At 36.5% G+C, this 16,206-nt stretch overlaps 2 protein-coding genes across 7 annotated transcripts in view; one reads left to right on the forward strand and one right to left on the reverse strand.

Moving 5' to 3' along the window:
- The window catches only part of LOC123880463 (E3 ubiquitin-protein ligase MYCBP2), a 130,893-nt gene extending 120,709 nt beyond the window's left edge, over positions 1–10,184 (reverse strand). Inside the window, exons 1-15 of the mRNA XM_045928589.1 lie at positions 9,984–10,184; positions 9,652–9,774; positions 9,140–9,392; positions 8,763–8,909; positions 8,265–8,471; positions 7,478–7,804; positions 6,944–7,120; positions 5,920–6,198; positions 5,648–5,782; positions 4,971–5,120; positions 3,273–3,425; positions 2,880–2,991; positions 2,243–2,411; positions 1,445–1,566; positions 332–529 (exon numbers count right to left, since the gene is read on the reverse strand). Of these exons, the coding sequence (XP_045784545.1) occupies positions 332–529; positions 1,445–1,566; positions 2,243–2,411; positions 2,880–2,991; positions 3,273–3,425; positions 4,971–5,120; positions 5,648–5,782; positions 5,920–6,198; positions 6,944–7,120; positions 7,478–7,804; positions 8,265–8,471; positions 8,763–8,909; positions 9,140–9,392; positions 9,652–9,774; positions 9,984–9,985 (2,554 nt within the window). The 5' untranslated portion in view covers positions 9,986–10,184. The remainder of the gene's footprint in view (positions 1–331; positions 530–1,444; positions 1,567–2,242; positions 2,412–2,879; positions 2,992–3,272; positions 3,426–4,970; positions 5,121–5,647; positions 5,783–5,919; positions 6,199–6,943; positions 7,121–7,477; positions 7,805–8,264; positions 8,472–8,762; positions 8,910–9,139; positions 9,393–9,651; positions 9,775–9,983) is intronic.
- Positions 10,185–11,430: 1,246 nt separating this feature from the next.
- The window catches only part of LOC123880464 (kalirin), a 110,786-nt gene continuing 106,010 nt past the window's right edge, over positions 11,431–16,206 (forward strand). For 5 of the 6 annotated variants that reach the window (XM_045928591.1, XM_045928594.1, XM_045928593.1 and 2 more), the window contains exons 1-5: positions 11,431–11,612; positions 13,117–13,332; positions 14,380–14,572; positions 15,084–15,197; positions 15,640–15,820. In XM_045928591.1, coding sequence (XP_045784547.1) covers positions 13,151–13,332; positions 14,380–14,572; positions 15,084–15,197; positions 15,640–15,820 — 670 coding nt within the window. In that variant the 5' untranslated portion in view covers positions 11,431–11,612; positions 13,117–13,150. Of the gene's footprint in view, positions 11,613–11,641; positions 11,927–13,116; positions 13,333–14,379; positions 14,573–15,083; positions 15,198–15,639; positions 15,821–16,206 lie in introns of those variants that run through there. The other variant, XM_045928592.1, reaches the window with a different exon arrangement.

The following is a 16,206-nucleotide window of genomic DNA, read 5'->3' on the forward strand; positions in this document are numbered from 1 at the left end:
AACAAACATTTAACAATCAACGACAAACCACACAAGGCGCGCTTCTTACAAATTCTCATTCGAAAATACCAGCCACAAACTCACGTCTGTTTAAATCGTAACCGGCTTATGGTTGGATCGTACTGTCTTGCCAAGTGACAGTTACAGTAAGCGCATACTGAGCAGTAATATAATCAAGCAGTTTTCATTGATAATGAACTAAATCAATACTAAAATAGAGGTCAAAATAGCGTGCAAGAAATAATTCCTATTTTAGCTTTCCTGAAAATAAATGCAGGGAACGAGTGATTATAATAATCAAAAAGGTTTTTAGTAAAACAAATTGACTAACCGAGTTCAGAGAGCAACATAGTGTGATGTAAGCCACACGCGACGGCATTGATTCGATGTCCCCCAGGCACAACGACGCGAGCCGGAGGCAAGCAGTTAACTTTCACGGTCTCCCGTTCCGAGTCCGGCCCTGATCCCGCGGTCCCCGCTGATCCCAGTCCCGACCCTGTCTCACCTTCACTTTGACTCGAATCTTTTTCTGGACACACCAAGAGATTTTGAAATTAAATTCACTGAGCTGGCGAACTAGGACTAGTCCACGTAATTAAATTTTACAGGAGAGCACAAAAATTACTACTATTGCATCTTTAATATTGGACCTATCCGGTTTTATTTAAAAATGCACTTTTTAAGGTTATTTGTGCCCCACTTCATGGCCGGTTTCACCGAAAATAATTTAAAACCGGATCAAGATAAAATACGATTTTAAAAAATTAGTTAAAAGAGAACTAATCTGGTTCTGTTCACTGTTTATTTCATGTAGAACAAGTTGAACCACTTATGATATGTCAGATTTCTATCACCGATTCGGAAAGCACCACTGAGAAGAGCCAGAAAGAAACTCATCAATTACTCTTTATAACCTATTTCCAAAAAGAAGATAGTTTTCAATTTGCCCCTTTTTTAAGCATTTATACCTATTTTTCTGAGATTTCTGGACTGATTTACAAAAATTTTGTCTCATTCAGTAGAGGAAGTTCATGAAATACATTCATACTTAAAACTTTTGGGCCCAATTCTTTAATCTGCAGAGTTACTCCTCGCCTAAGTTGATTCAAAAACTATTGCTGATGATTGATATTATCCAATACCACCTAGCAATATAACTTCATGATTGAACTCTAAATTCCAACTCCTCAAGCTGATAATGAAAGATACAGCACTCCTAAACTATAGGAATTTAGGATCTGTAAATACTGAACTGAACTGAGTGAATAGGCACCTTCTAGATAAACGCGTCCCATCTTAGACCACATCATCACTTTCCATCAGGTGTGATTGTAGTCAAGCGCTTGCTTATAGTGAATAAAAAAAATTAAAAAAAATGTAGGTGCGGAGCATAGATTTATTTGCTAGTACTTTTGAGACAAAATACCTATTTATTGTTACCTACCATTGTTATAGGCGGATTGGTCAGTGCGTGATTTTTGAACGCCTGACGTGGAGGCCTCCGCGCATCTCCGACAAGCGCCGCAGATAGTACAACCCGGGTCGCCTTCCCCGCAACCACATTTCCTATGCACAAGTACACAATCCTATAATACAAGCTTAAACCTGCTATATATTTTTTTTTAAAGAATATTAGCCATGCTAATCGTGAATACTCCCCTTTCCCCTCCAATTAAGCGTAAAGCTTGTGCCAGGAGTGGGTGCGACAATAGTGCAACGGGTGGGTTTTGAACCGCCGACCGCAGAATTCAGTCCGCTCCTCAACCGCTGAGCTATCGAGGCTCTTACCAGAAATTATCGGTCAAAAATAATACTCATCGTTAATTTTGTACTATCGCTCTTGGAGTCGAGCTAATAGGGATGTAAATAACCCCACGTCATTGGACGTAGATAATGACATGAAGCACTTTCACGTTGCGATCAAAATGTCAATCTTAACTGTCTCCCTTGCGGTGCGGACGTTGTTATTCGGTGCTGCGTACTTTTGTTTACAGTTTTTTATTTTAGTTTAACCTGTGCGCTCCATGTCAGCTTGACTCGACTTGATTGACAGACAGCTATACGACTTTGTTTTATCCTATGTAGTGATAAATCCTTTAGGGTAATCAGACAGGAAAACAATACAAAATACAGAAGGATGCAGATGCGGTTTTATTACTATAGCAATAAATGAATACGGACAACCTAATTAAGAATTAAATGAAATTAGCGCTAATTAATTTCAAAAAATCTAATCACTCACTCTCCAGGCAATCGGTTCGGTGATGCAGCGTAACTGCAAGCGCTCGCAAAACCTGTACATTCTCGGCACAGTACGCATACTCTACAATACTCCATACTCCACGAGTGTACGCCGACGCAAAGACGTGCTTCTTCTTTGCCACTACTTGCGCTTGTACTTCTGTAGGGCTCTGCAAACCAAAACATATCATGCCACAGGCATCCAATATTGGTAGACTCTGAGCGCAACTAAATTTTATAGTGTTAACATCTGTTTCTTACCATTGGAAAAAGCAGAGGACATACAAACCTAATTTGATTTAGAACTGTCAAACCTCGTGAGTCTAGGCGCCAGTCGTGAGCCTATTGTTTAAATTTGTAAAGCACACTACGAAAAATATGCAGATGCTCTTTTAGTTTAGAGTAAAACATCACAATCGACGGCAATATACTAATTCGATTTTAAAGCAATGCCGTTCTTTTCTCCCGGGAACATTGTGAAAAGAATAACTAGATAGTTTTCTAATGGTGAACGTATTTTCAAAATCGGTTCAGTAGTTCTAGGCATTACTTCCTAAAAACAAACTTATTATACAACTTATCTTATATAACATTTCGATAGATATAAAACACGATTGATCTAACATTACAATACTCACTTTCTCTTGTGTAGCCAAATTCTCTGCCACATTGTCCTTTGTTGTTAATGCCAAACGTGTACACTTCACCAAAGTTTGTGAGCGCTACTGCATGGGCTTTTCCTAACGCCACCTATGAAAAATACATTCATAAGCCCCTGTTTCTTTGTATAGAGTGAAATGTTAAATATATCTGGACTATATGGTTAACTTCACTAGAGTTTGTGAGATATATATCAACGTAATATTATGTGGGAGTCATTTGAAAAATATACAGTGCCCTATACAACTTTTTATATACTCAGTCAACATAGCCTATTTATATAGTCAGTCAACATAGACAATGGTGTGGTGTTTATGTTTATTTTAGTCCTTGGTTAACTTTAGTCAAAAAAAAATTAAAGCCATATTTACCTGAATAACTCTCACGTCTCGCAAATCAGTTACGAGCCCGTTCTCGTCACAATGCTGCGTGTCTTTTCCGAACATGAGTAACTCGCCCGAACGAGTCACCAGAGCAGTCGATCCGTAGTTACATGCCGCGTATATGACGTGGTGTTTTTCCGCCTACAAGTTACAGAAGCCTTAATTAACAGACCAGTCAGTTATTGATAAAAGTAAAAAAATATTTCGTCACCAAGGAAAGGAAGAGGTGACTGACTGACTGATATATCAACACAGGCCACACAGAAGAAACCACTGGAGGGATCGGACTGTAAGTCTCTCGCTCGGATCATAAAGCAGAAGCGTAGGTAAGATCTGCTCTACAATTAAACGCAGTCACACGCATGGTATTCTCACTGGACTACTTGTTTTACGCACTCTTTACAAGTAACATCTTAGGACATTTATGTTCAAATAAACAGTCGCGTCCTAATGGGGGTCCATACTGCCAATGCATCCATTATTATCCAATTCAGCGGACTAGCCGTATAGTATAATAAGTGGAACCAGCTATACTGAACTGTCAAACACATACGAGGTGTGTTCAAAAAGTACCCGGAATTTTTAAATTTCGCGGGTCTGGAGAGACCGATTGTCAAAATTATTTTTGTATTGTGTTGTTATTCATGCCCCTAAAGTATGATAAAATTTTCAGCTATATTTACTGTTTACTTTGTCTGTGGTAGTCGCTAAGGTCCGACGTGTTTTTATGAGTTCGGCGATTTTTGCTTGTTTAAACAATGGAAGAGTCGAAGAATTTGTATTAAATTTTGCGTATAAAATGAAATGAAGTGTAACAAAGTGTGTGAACTGTTACAAAAAGCCTATGGTGAGTCTGCTATGAAAAAAACAAGTGTTTACGAGTGGTATAAGCGTTTCCAAGATTACTGCGAAGACGTTGAAGATGACGAACGCTCCGGTCGACCCAGCACGTCAATAAAATCGATGAAAATGTGAAAAAAAGTGGAAAAAATGGTTATGAATGAACGCCGAATCACAATTAGAGAAGTTGCTGATGAAGTTGGCATATCAATTGGCTCATATCATAACATTTTTTTCAAATGTTTTGGGCATGAAACGAGTGGCAGCAAAATTCATTCCAAAACTCACTCGTCGTTCTCACTCGTCGTTGCATGTTCGTAATTTTTTGGCCAAAAACAACCTCCATATTCACCAGATATGGCTCCGTGTGAATTTTTCCTGTTCCCAAAGTTGAAGAGACCCATGAAAGAACGGCGTTTTTCCTCGATTGAAGAAATAAAGGCCGAATCGCTGAGAGTGATCAAGGACATACCAAAAAGTGAATATCAAGAGTGCTTCGAAGATTGGAAAAAACGCTTGCATAAGTGTATTATATCTGGGGGGGACTAATTTGAAGGGGACCATATTGATGTAGACGAATAAATAAATATTTTTTTGAAAAAAACGAAAATTCCGGGTACTTTTTGAACACACCTCGTAATTTAAAAAAAATTGCCATGTTAAACCTCCTCGTTTGAAACCTGCTATGAAACTATGACAGCTTGCATTGGCCGGAGCTCTAGTGGCGCTTCCAGAGATAGTTTTGCCTGTGGATCCCCATTGCAAAACGTTTTCTGCGATTTGTCAAAAACTATTTTCTTGAATTCGATTACTATATCATTAAGGGTGCCATTTGACTATATTTACCCTAAGAATTTTTTTCGGTCGCGTAGGCTTTGGTGTCCGTCTGTGCTTTATGGCATCCCCGTCTTCCCCGCGTCTCGCGATGCCTGTGAATAGTGCCGAACCATTGTCCAACACGAGGATAGCGTGGACACCTTCATGCCCTAACGCCACCTTCAACAAACCATTCGTTCAACATTCCTAGATAGACTAGGATTCCTAGATAGTTTATAGACCTAGGATGATTTTTTTACAATTAAACAAACACTAATAATATAGAAGTTTATGAAACGGTTGGATAATAGGGGTAATTAACACATGAGTGTGAGTTACTACGACTGAGCCGCAGGCGAGGTTTTTAATAGTAGAGTAGTTAGAGGCACTGAGAAAAACCATAAAACAAGAGAAAAAAAACTGCATCAGACTCGTAGTTATAAAATTACCTAAAGAAATTAAAGTCTTGATTCCGGAATCATTCTCAGAAAAGCTGAACTTTGGATATGAACAATGATATTGCTGTTCTAAGCAAACAGCAAACAGCTCCGGCGAAATTAATGCAGCTAAAAGTATCACTTATACCAGAAAAAAAAAATTATTTTTATGATCACTGTGAATGGGCACCCGTTTGAGAATATAATTCGCAAAAACACAATTTCAGAGGATAATGTAATTAAAAAAGGAAATCAACAGGTCAATAATACCTGCACAACTTTGCTCTTCTTAATATTCGGCGCTTCGTTCTTGTTGAATAGAGTCTCTTTTATTAGAGTCCAGCGACCGGTATGAGGCGAAGGCACCTTGTAGCCCAGAGTGGTACCTTTGCCAGTGTAGTAGACCTGAAAAACGATTACTTAGAAAAAAATTGGGCAGACTCAAATCCAACAAAACATTATAAAATTGCAAGATTTAAATACTTTTATGTATATAAAAATATTATACTTTTATTTATATATATATATAAAATTTCACATACCTTCCCTGACGATGTGGTCAAAAGTCCAAAATCTTGCCCAGAGCTTATGCCCACCAGTGGATCATCATCGTTGTCATCAAGCTGCATTGCCACAGGGGCATCGAGGTCCACCATTCGCCTTGACAGACCGTCGTCAAATGGCGGTCTTCCGAGGACCAAAGTCCGGCGCCGAAGTAAATGCACGTGGAACTCTCGACGTGCGGTCAACGTGTGCCGAGCGCCTTGCGTCCTTTCCACTCCGCTCGTCTCCACGTCATACATTTTTATGATGAGATTGTCCTGTATGTATGGTAATTTTTTTTAAGTAAATTATTGGATGAATTCGAGCAATTTGGCATGCTATCTATTATGAGGTAGAAATCTGCTAAAAAATAATTTTTGAAAATTTAACCCCTAAAGGGGTAAAATTGTTGTTGGCACTTGCAAGAAGGTTTGTGACTCAAATTGTAGTCAATAAGTCACATTGCAATGCATGCTTGTAATTTTTATTATAATATCCATCCGCCTCTAAAGTTTGCAATTACGACTGTTTTATCTCTAAAATAGCCTGTGAAATCGATAAACCCTGTAAAGAGTTTCGTCAATCTGTTGTAGTAATAATAATTAACCATAGTGATAATATTATGGTATTTCTACTTACAGTATATGTATTACTCAAAAATAGAAGCATTTAGTCAAGGTAGACTGGACTGGACATTACACTGGATGTAATGGTGTTAATTAATTACATAAACTTAAATCTAAAAGTTTACTAAAGGTTCCTAACGCACCCAGGTCTGAGAAGAGCCCACAACTCAGCCAGGTATTTTTTTTTATCATCACCATTTCACAAATCACTTAAACTTATTGGAACTATCAAAGCTGTCAAGCATCTCATTTCCTTAGCTTTCATATCATTTAAATAATCCTTCACTATGTACTTATTAGGATTTTCAATGGATTACATTATAAAATCTTTGAACTTGTTGAAAGACAACTCTTGTCTGCCGTCTGCTATTATAAAAACGTACACAGTTAAACTCACATAGTTTGATAGCGTGATAGATCCAAGCTGATTGCTATCAGTGAAGATGGCGGACTTGGGTTCCGAAGGTCCAGGATGGCCAGTGTCCAAATGCAACACACTCTTCACTTCCAAAGTGTCTTTATCAACTTCGAGTACTTCACTCTTTTTCCTTCCAATTCTTACATATAATTTATTCTGAAAAAAAAAAAAAACAAAAACATTATTTTTTTGTTGTATTTTGTACATAATTCATTTCAAATATTTAATCGTGAAATTTTATTGTTTATTATATTCGTATTGCTATAAATTAAGTGAAAACCAGCATACTTGAAGTATCAATCTTTAATTAGAGTTTTTTGTTGTTTTACTTATTTTATAATAATATGTACTTTTGGTATTTTTTGTATGTTTTCTTTAAAAATAAAAATTGAAAAAAAAAAACCAAAAAAAATGGTTGCAAACTATAAGATCTACGAAAGATCTTTGCTGATGGCCTCATGTTAATTTATTAACATTTCAGTAATTATTATTATTTAAAAAAAATGTACTCACTCGGCAATAGCCCAGCCAACCGTGGCGGTCGCTAGCAAAAAAGTCCGGGTTGTACAGGTAGACATGTTGTCTTATGGAACTACCATAACCAGAACCAATTTTCAACAGACCTTTAGAGGTATATACGTATAAAAAGCAACCATCAGACACCAGAGCTCGCACTACGAGTTCCCCTGAGCCAATTGTTAACTGTGAAGGCAAGTCGACAGGGAAACTTGTTATGAGAGACTTATGGGGCACTCCATAGTTTAGCCACAAGTTGCGAGACGGTGAGCCCAGAATCACGGACTGTACGCTTCGTTGCAAAATGGTTAAATTTGTTGGTATCTAGAACAAAGTTTTCGACATTTAACAGAAACTTAAAAATAAATACAATAGTCAGGGTAAGCAAAGGGAGCAAAGCAGGAGTGTCCGTTATTTCAGGACTCCATAATTTACAGCATGGGGTTATTAAGAGGCGGACTAACAAATTCCTGAGAGGGCGGCAAAGCATTGGTGGTTTCTCTGGTACTGGAAATGTTCATGGGCCGCGGTAATCACTTAACACCAGGTGACCCGCCTGCTCATTTGCTCACTATTTTTATTAAAAAAAAACTATTAGACCTTGCTCAGCCTTGAGTGAGCATGGGCTTGGTCAAGCAAACTTCTCCAAATTTAGGCATCAACTTTCTTCAGCTTAAATATTCTCATGTTTTTCTTCACACCACCAGTCCAGCCAACACTAGCTTCTACATCTTCCTAATAAGTTATGACTTATCCTTAACCATAAATATGCATATAATTATACCTGTATATTTTGTTCAGTCAGTGAGGGTGGGGCCATAATAAGTGATGTTACAGCACCAAGCACTAGTTCAGCTTCCCCACGGGCAACTGCTAATGCTATCAGACAGGAACTGCTAAGCGCTGTAAGCGCTGAGGGCGTTTCCAGCCGTCCTGTAGGCCCGGTACCGCCAGATATCTCCACTAGCATGATGTGTAAGTTTGACATAATCTGTGCAAGAAAACAATTTGCGGATATTAGACACTAACTAGTCAATTATGGAAAGTTACATGAGCTATTGCTACCATCTCAATTATTATGACTGGCTGCATTTATGTATTTTTTGCTGCAACAAAGCATTTTAGCCAATAGCAAGAGAGAGTCGGCCAACCAGAGATAGTTGCCATTGTCTCTCTAGCTTTAAAAAAAACTACAGCAATCAACTACCTGATCAACATTGTAGTGTCCCCTCTATATAATTACAGAAGACAGGTGTTGAAAATAATATGTGAATATAGATACCTCACTAGGTTCATGACCCAGGTCTTCAGGCGCATGCCCTTGTAGAACATCTAATAAGGCTTTAAGTGATTGTTCACAGAACTGGGCATCTGAAAACCTTGCCTCAGATATAAGAGCAAAAACTGTGCGCAGTCCAATGCATGTAATCTGTAATTTGAACCAACCCGTTTATCATTCAGATAGATAGATAAATACTTTATTGCACACAAGATAGAGACATTCATAAATTATAAATAACTTCAAACTACATGCAAAGGTGCCCTTATTGCTTACAGAATAATCTTGTAGCTAAACATATTCGTTCATTGTATATGTACTTATAGAGCAATATATATATATCATTGTTATCAGTAAGAATAACAAAAGAAAATAATTACCTTTGGTAAATTAGTTACAGTTACTTGTTGCATCAAATTGTCGCCTTCACTATCATCAGATAGATCAAATACTGCAGCCTGAAGTTCACGGCTTCGAGCTAAAATAGTTCTACGGACGGTAGCAAAGGCAGCAAAGTGTGACGGATTCCCTAATAGGGATGGGGCAAAACAAGTTGCAAGAGGGTTAGGTGCCCTCCATTTTTTCAGTTTATCTTTCGACTTTAGTACTTTTTTTGGAATTCTATCAATTCCTCTGAAAAGAATAAGATTAGTTACTTCTTTATGCAATAGCTATTCAACAAACTTTACAACAGAGATAGCTTGTAACATGACACAAGTTCATTCAAGGAAAACAAAACATCTCTGACTGGGAATACTACAATATTATTTACGGTTTTGTCATGATGTGATCATGTAAAGGGAGTGGTGTCAGAGGGAGGGAGCAGCTTGCTCTCTTGCCCTCACCTCCCTCATGCCAAAGGAATCTAAGTTTTAACCATTAACTTAATTACCTGTATTCACCCCAACAAAGAGTCCGAAAATATTTTCGATAGTTTACAACATCCATGCATTTTAACTCTGGAGTATCTATTTTTTCATCCATCTTGACAATATTCTTTTTTGACGATTTATCCCTGAAAATAAACGGTTGAGCTGCAACTTGAAGTTTAAAAACAAACACACTGCTCAAAAGAATTCGCACTTTTCAATAAGTATTTCTAAACTTTCGCTTAGGCAAATTAAAACAATTATACAGTCAAAGGTACAATTAGTCGTCTAGGTATTTAAACAAGCAATGAAGCCCTGACAAATACTAGTATTTCTAGTAAATCTAAGAACTTACATGATCGAATCACAAAATGTTTTAAGAGTTCATTGTCCTAACACTAATAAATCAATAAGTAATCAATAACTGTTGCACACGCATGGGGAGTATATTACCAGTCGCAACAGCTTCTGTTTTATTTTATTAAATTCATGTAAGCCTACTGAGTCTTGCTCTACAGCTCAATTATAAAAAGTTAATAAACAACTGCATCGTTTTTAACATTTGTTTTTATAAATTGAAGACTAAAAATGATCGAATAACTTACATACCTTAAACCTCATCAAGCACATGGTGTTTTTTATTTTTCTATAATCATTTACACTGTAGGTATTTAAAAATCAACTCATCTGCAGTCAAAGAAAACTAAAAACCGACAATTTTTGTAGTTTTCATAATTGTAACGTCAAAAAATCAATAACGAAAACCACAGACAGAGACAGGATATCCTAGGATGACAGCTGATAAAGTCGACATCATTCGACATATTTGCATACAGCCTCTATCTATAGACATTAGCAAGCTTCACACATTCCAACTCAAACTCCAACCCAACCCGACAAGAAACATCCAAATTTAGGTTTCCGTGTATTCTTCTTATCTATTTCTACTGTACAAGGGCATCCATGATAAGATTTACTTATGGAACAGCGGGGGTTTTTAACGTACTTACATTTGAGGGTAATTAACGTATTTGATTGGTCTATTTTGTGGAGTTAATTGATTCCAGAAGTACCTGAAAAATTTACAATACATTTCATAGTAGAGGATGACTGCAACTTCGTCCGCTTGGATGTAAATTTTTGAAGATCCCGTGGGGACCGTTTGTTTTTTCGGGGTCAAAAGTTGTATATGCCAATAACATGGATGCAAGCTACCTCGGTACCAAACATACAAATCGGTTGAGCGGATGGGTCATTAGGAATCCCGTGGGAACTCTTTGATTTTCCGGGATAAAAAGTAGCCTATGTCCATTCCCGGGATATAGCTAACTCTGTAGCAAATTTTGTCGGAATCGGTTAAACTGATAAATTGGCTAATGAACTGGCAGGGAGGGAGGTTTCTCTGCATGCCCCTCTGACTAGCAGAGGGCATCGTAATCAACAAAAATTTGAAAAATTAGAGAACTTATCAATTACTAGCTGATGCCTACGACTTCGTTGAAAGGATGGAGAGTAACACAGGCTACTTTCTTATTCCGGAAAATCAAAAAGTTCTTATGCGATTTTGAAAAACCTTGATCCACACGAACGAAGTCACGGACGTTAGCTAGTAATTTATATCTGGTTACACCATCGATCATCACACTCATTACGATCGTCCTATCCGTCCGAGTCATGCTTTATAGTCATGTCCGAATAGTGTAGCGACATCTTAGGAGGTACAGTGACGGTTAAATCCGTTAAATCTGTGGTTGAGATAGTGACATTAAAATTATATGTTGTTAGTCTGTGATTAGAATGGTAATGAGCAGTCTGTGTGTTTAATATCTTCAGCTGAATACGAAATAAATGGTTAAATGGTTTTTAATAAATTTTAACGTCAATGTGTTTATTTTTTAAATGTTTTAGTGAAAATTATAACTGTGACAATAATGTGTGCCGAACCTTTTATTCCTGACTGAATTGGCATCTTTGAGTCACCACGGTTAGTTCAAATTGATGGCTCGTCGAGGTTATTTGTTGTGACATGTAGTATAAATATATCTACAACAATTTGTCATCGCCGCCGAGGCGATTATTTTAATTAAAATATCTTGTGTAACTGTACAAGTAAAATTTTTATTCATTAACTCGCTCGTAATATGTGCTGTTTCGTTTCATCAATGCTGACCGATGATTTACGTAAACACAATAGGATGTCGGCAGTGCTTACTCCCCTGCTCTTTACTTGGCGTTGGTCTTTCGCTTTGTAAAGAAACGAACATAATTTCCATTCAATGTTCTGAAAAGCATATAAAGGTGCATTCATTGTTTTTTTTTTTGTTATTTTTTTACTGCTTGCATGCTGATCAGCATTTTTGTTTAAGTATATATGTATATATAATTATTATGTGTTGTATAAGTTTAGGAAAGTGTTGCATATTGTTACCTATAATTGTAAGCAGATATTTAGTAAGTATCAGTTGTTCATATCTTTCGTAAAAAATATTTTGTTAAAATTATATTGGTGCATTATTTAATACTAATGCTGTATAAACTTATTTTTGATCAACGGTTTTTGTAATATACTTATTTAAGTATTTCAATATGTTGAAACTTATTGTCTTTTGTTAAGTGTTAACTAAGTACTTAAATATATTCTGATTTTTATGGTGGACTAGCTAATGCCTGGCATGTGTTAAAATATGACTTCTATATAGTACTATATCAGAAACCTACACACAAGTAACAACAATAATTGTACAAAGTTTCAACTCAATTGGATGAACAATGTATAAATGCATAAAAATAAAAACATGAATGACAAACTTGTAATGAGTTTATTTTTAACCATTGTTAGATTAGTTGTCTCATATATTCATTCTTTTAGATTTGAAATTGCAAAGAAAAGAGATTGAACTAAACAATAAATATTTCTCATAAATATATGTATACAAATAGCCTTACACTCACTTTTTTGTCTGAGAATATCTGACTATACTTTGTTCACTGAGTCAAGAATACAGTCAAATGACCACTCACTCAACTCAGTGTATACTAAATGATAGCCACCATGCTTATTTGACTTTGGTTGTTCTATATTGCTGCTTTATTAAGTCATATTAAAGTAATTTTTCATAAAAAACTGTCAATGAGATAAAAATTGAGCTCGATGGCAATCATTCAGTGTTAGACACTGAGTTAGCAAATCAGTAGGCAGGTCAAGTAAACTCAAAAACTGAAAAGTAAGGAGCACCAAAAGACAACATCCATACCACACAAGAGACAGTTAAGATTGACTTTTTAGTCAATTGTAGACAAGTTCACATTGGTGAACTTGGTCTGTGCCCATTATCTGCAACTCCCTATTAGCTTGTTCTCTTAGTAAAGATATGGACCGAAATGATGTATACAACTCTTTCTTTTTCAAATTTGAGACTAAATAGACACTCCAAGGATATAACAGCTCAACAATTTTAAGTACAACAAGTTTTTGTTTCCTGCATCAGGCTCATCGCAAAGCCTCTGAGAAGAGGGCCAGTTATGGAGGTGGGAGCGCGTGCACTGGACGTTTTGCCCCTCCTACAAGAGAGGGTAGCTTCGCTCACTGGTGGCCGAGACCGTCGCGGCGGGCCTATAATATGGTTCCCCGCAAACTCAAGACGTGATCGCGTCACGCCAGATGACTATCGCCGCTTGCTTCATTACTTAATTAGCATACCTAGGTAAGAAAATACTCTTCGGCCAGTGTTGCAAAGCTAACTCTTTTCAGATGTTTCCCTTTTGGTACATTTGCCGTATTAATTATCAAAATCCGCAGTCAGGTCCTATTAATAAACCCTTAATCACTAACATATTTGTACATTAAAGGAATAAGTTGATTAATAATAAGTCACATCTGGACTATAAATTAGCTGAAGATTGATTCCGTTAAATCTGCATCAATTTTTTTTACTCTCATTTATTTATTTTGCACATTTTACCCTATTTTTAAAAAATGTTCAAAAATAACAGCAATAACAAAAACAACAAACAATAAAATAACAAAAACACCAGAAAAAATAACAGAAACACAGAAAGAACAAAAAATAAAATAACAGCAACAACAAAATCAATAAATAACAGAAACAAAAGAGAAATAAAATAACAGAAACAACATTATTTTTCACAACATGCATAGTTATTTTTGTGGTTAGAATAGATGTTAGTAGCTTATAGATGGTCGGTAAGCAGGTTATAGGGCGATAGTTTTTTGTACCAAGAACGTGACACCAGTTTTCATGAGTGTCGGTAACGATCCAGAGTCAATGGAGTTCTGGAATTGTGTTGTTACGACAGAATGTGCACTGGAACCATTTTAGCCAGAAGTTGTGCAACCCATCCGGCCCCGGGCATTTCCAGTTCAATGCCGAACGAATCTGCATCAATCATTATTACAATTGCAATTGTTGTTATTGGCTAAATTTATGCTATTGTTGCAACAATGCATTGTAGCCAATAGTGAGCAAGCGTCAACCAATCAGAAGATTGCGATTGTGACATTGTAGCTGTCATTCTACCGCAATCAAGTTGGCCTAGCACCAAAGTTAGATAATGTGATGATCTGACGAACACTCTCATGATTGACTAAATGCACAGTTGTAGCAAAAGTACCATAAATTCAATCAATTACAATAGTTATATTTTTTGCGTTTATTATTGTTTTATATATGTAACCAAAACTAATGGAAATATAGAAAATTATGAAATTCAATATTATATTTTATTTTTAGTGATACTGTCAGATCCCATGGCTTTATAATTTTAATTGATATGAGAGGTTCAGCATGGGCAGCAATAAAACCTATATTAAAAGTATTGCAAGAGCACTTCTCTTCATCCGTCCATCAGGCACTTGTAGTGAAGCCTGATAATTTCTGGCAGAAGCAGCGCACAACGATAGGAGCACATAAATATAAGTTTGAGGTATATAAAACTACTTTATAATAATCTGTAGTATATTGTTAGAGTTCCATATATCAAAAAGAAAAAAGGAATCCTCATAAGATCACTGTGCTGGTTTTATGACTTTCTGTCTGTGTCTGCCTGTCTGTCCGTTCGTCTGTCTGTCAAGAAAACCAGAGGGTACTTCCCGATGACCTAGAATCATGAAATTTAGCAGATAGGTAGGTCTTATAGCACAAGTAAAGGATGAAATCCGGAAACCGTGAATTTGGGACATCACAAAAAAAATGTGTTCATGAACTAATAATAATCAGTATTAATTACGCATTAGTCTTTCGGATGTGTTTCCAAATAGGAAACTTCATCTATGGACAGATACCTATCTCTAGAAATACAAATCTATACCCACAATCGCACAAAAATGTAGCAAGACTGTTTGCTGAAAAACAGAAATAAAATACTTACTAAAATTTTAGACAAGTCTACACAACAATTTTATTATTTATTATTAAATTAATGTGTATTATTTCAGACTACCATGATCAGCTTAGAAGCACTTCCCAAAGTGATAGATAGTTCTCAGCTGACACCAGATTTAGATGGCACCTTACAATATGATCATGCACAATGGATAGATCTGCGATTGGTTAGTCTAATTTTTAAAGTAGTGTATTGTAGTTTTAGTGTAATTTCAAAATAATAGGATAAGATTTATTATCATAATATATAAATCTTAGAAACATGCAAAGGGGATATTACAACGATTTATATAAATAGTTATATGACTGTTATAATCCATACTAATATTGTAAATGCGAAAGTGTCTCTGTCTGCTCGCTTTACACAGCCTATCTGTTTAACTGATTTGCACAAAGGTTGCATCTGAGGGACGGACATAGACATTTGACATTCTTATGGGATTTTTCAAAGATAAAATCCACACAGATAAAATTGTGGGTATTATCTAATTTTGGATTCAAAAAAAGTTATGATTAATTATTTATTATTATTTTTAGGAACTTTAATCCGTAAAGTAAACTGTTAAAATGTGTTCATACTATGAAATCTTATTTTTATCACTATTGTAGGCCCTAGAAGAGTTGATGTGGCAAGCAGGAGAGTTACTGGACCGATTGGACGACTTACAAGAGGACGTGGCTCGGGCGGACTTTGCCGATGACGTAACAGGCGCGAGAAGGGCTATAGACGCGCATGCGGATATAAATAAGCGGCTTGCCAAAGTACCAGTGGATGAACTAGAAGCTCAGGGTAAGAAACCCATTTACATATCACAGATATCTCTTTCCTACTGTCGCCTGAGTGCTTACTTTTACTCTCTACTTAGACCCTAGTGACCGCTCGCGGTTTTCTCAGTCAAAATATAAATTCTCTTTATTCCGTATCCCGTGGGAATTCCGACAAATTCAGTCTTATTTCTAGTTAATGTACATTACAAAGAGCACCACTGTGCACCGCTTTCTAAACCTAAAGATTTGGCTGGGCACTGATTCAATCAGTAAATTAGACGGAACGTCTCTTTTGATAATGAAAATTGACTGACTGATTGATCTATCAACACACAGCTCAAACTACTAGATTAATCTGGCTGAAATTTGGCATTAAGATAGCTATTGTGATATCCGCTAAGAACGGAC

The sequence above is a fragment of the Maniola jurtina genome, chromosome Z (assembly GCF_905333055.1).
Source record: "Maniola jurtina chromosome Z, ilManJurt1.1, whole genome shotgun sequence".
Classification (NCBI taxonomy): Eukaryota; Metazoa; Arthropoda; class Insecta; order Lepidoptera; family Nymphalidae; genus Maniola; species Maniola jurtina.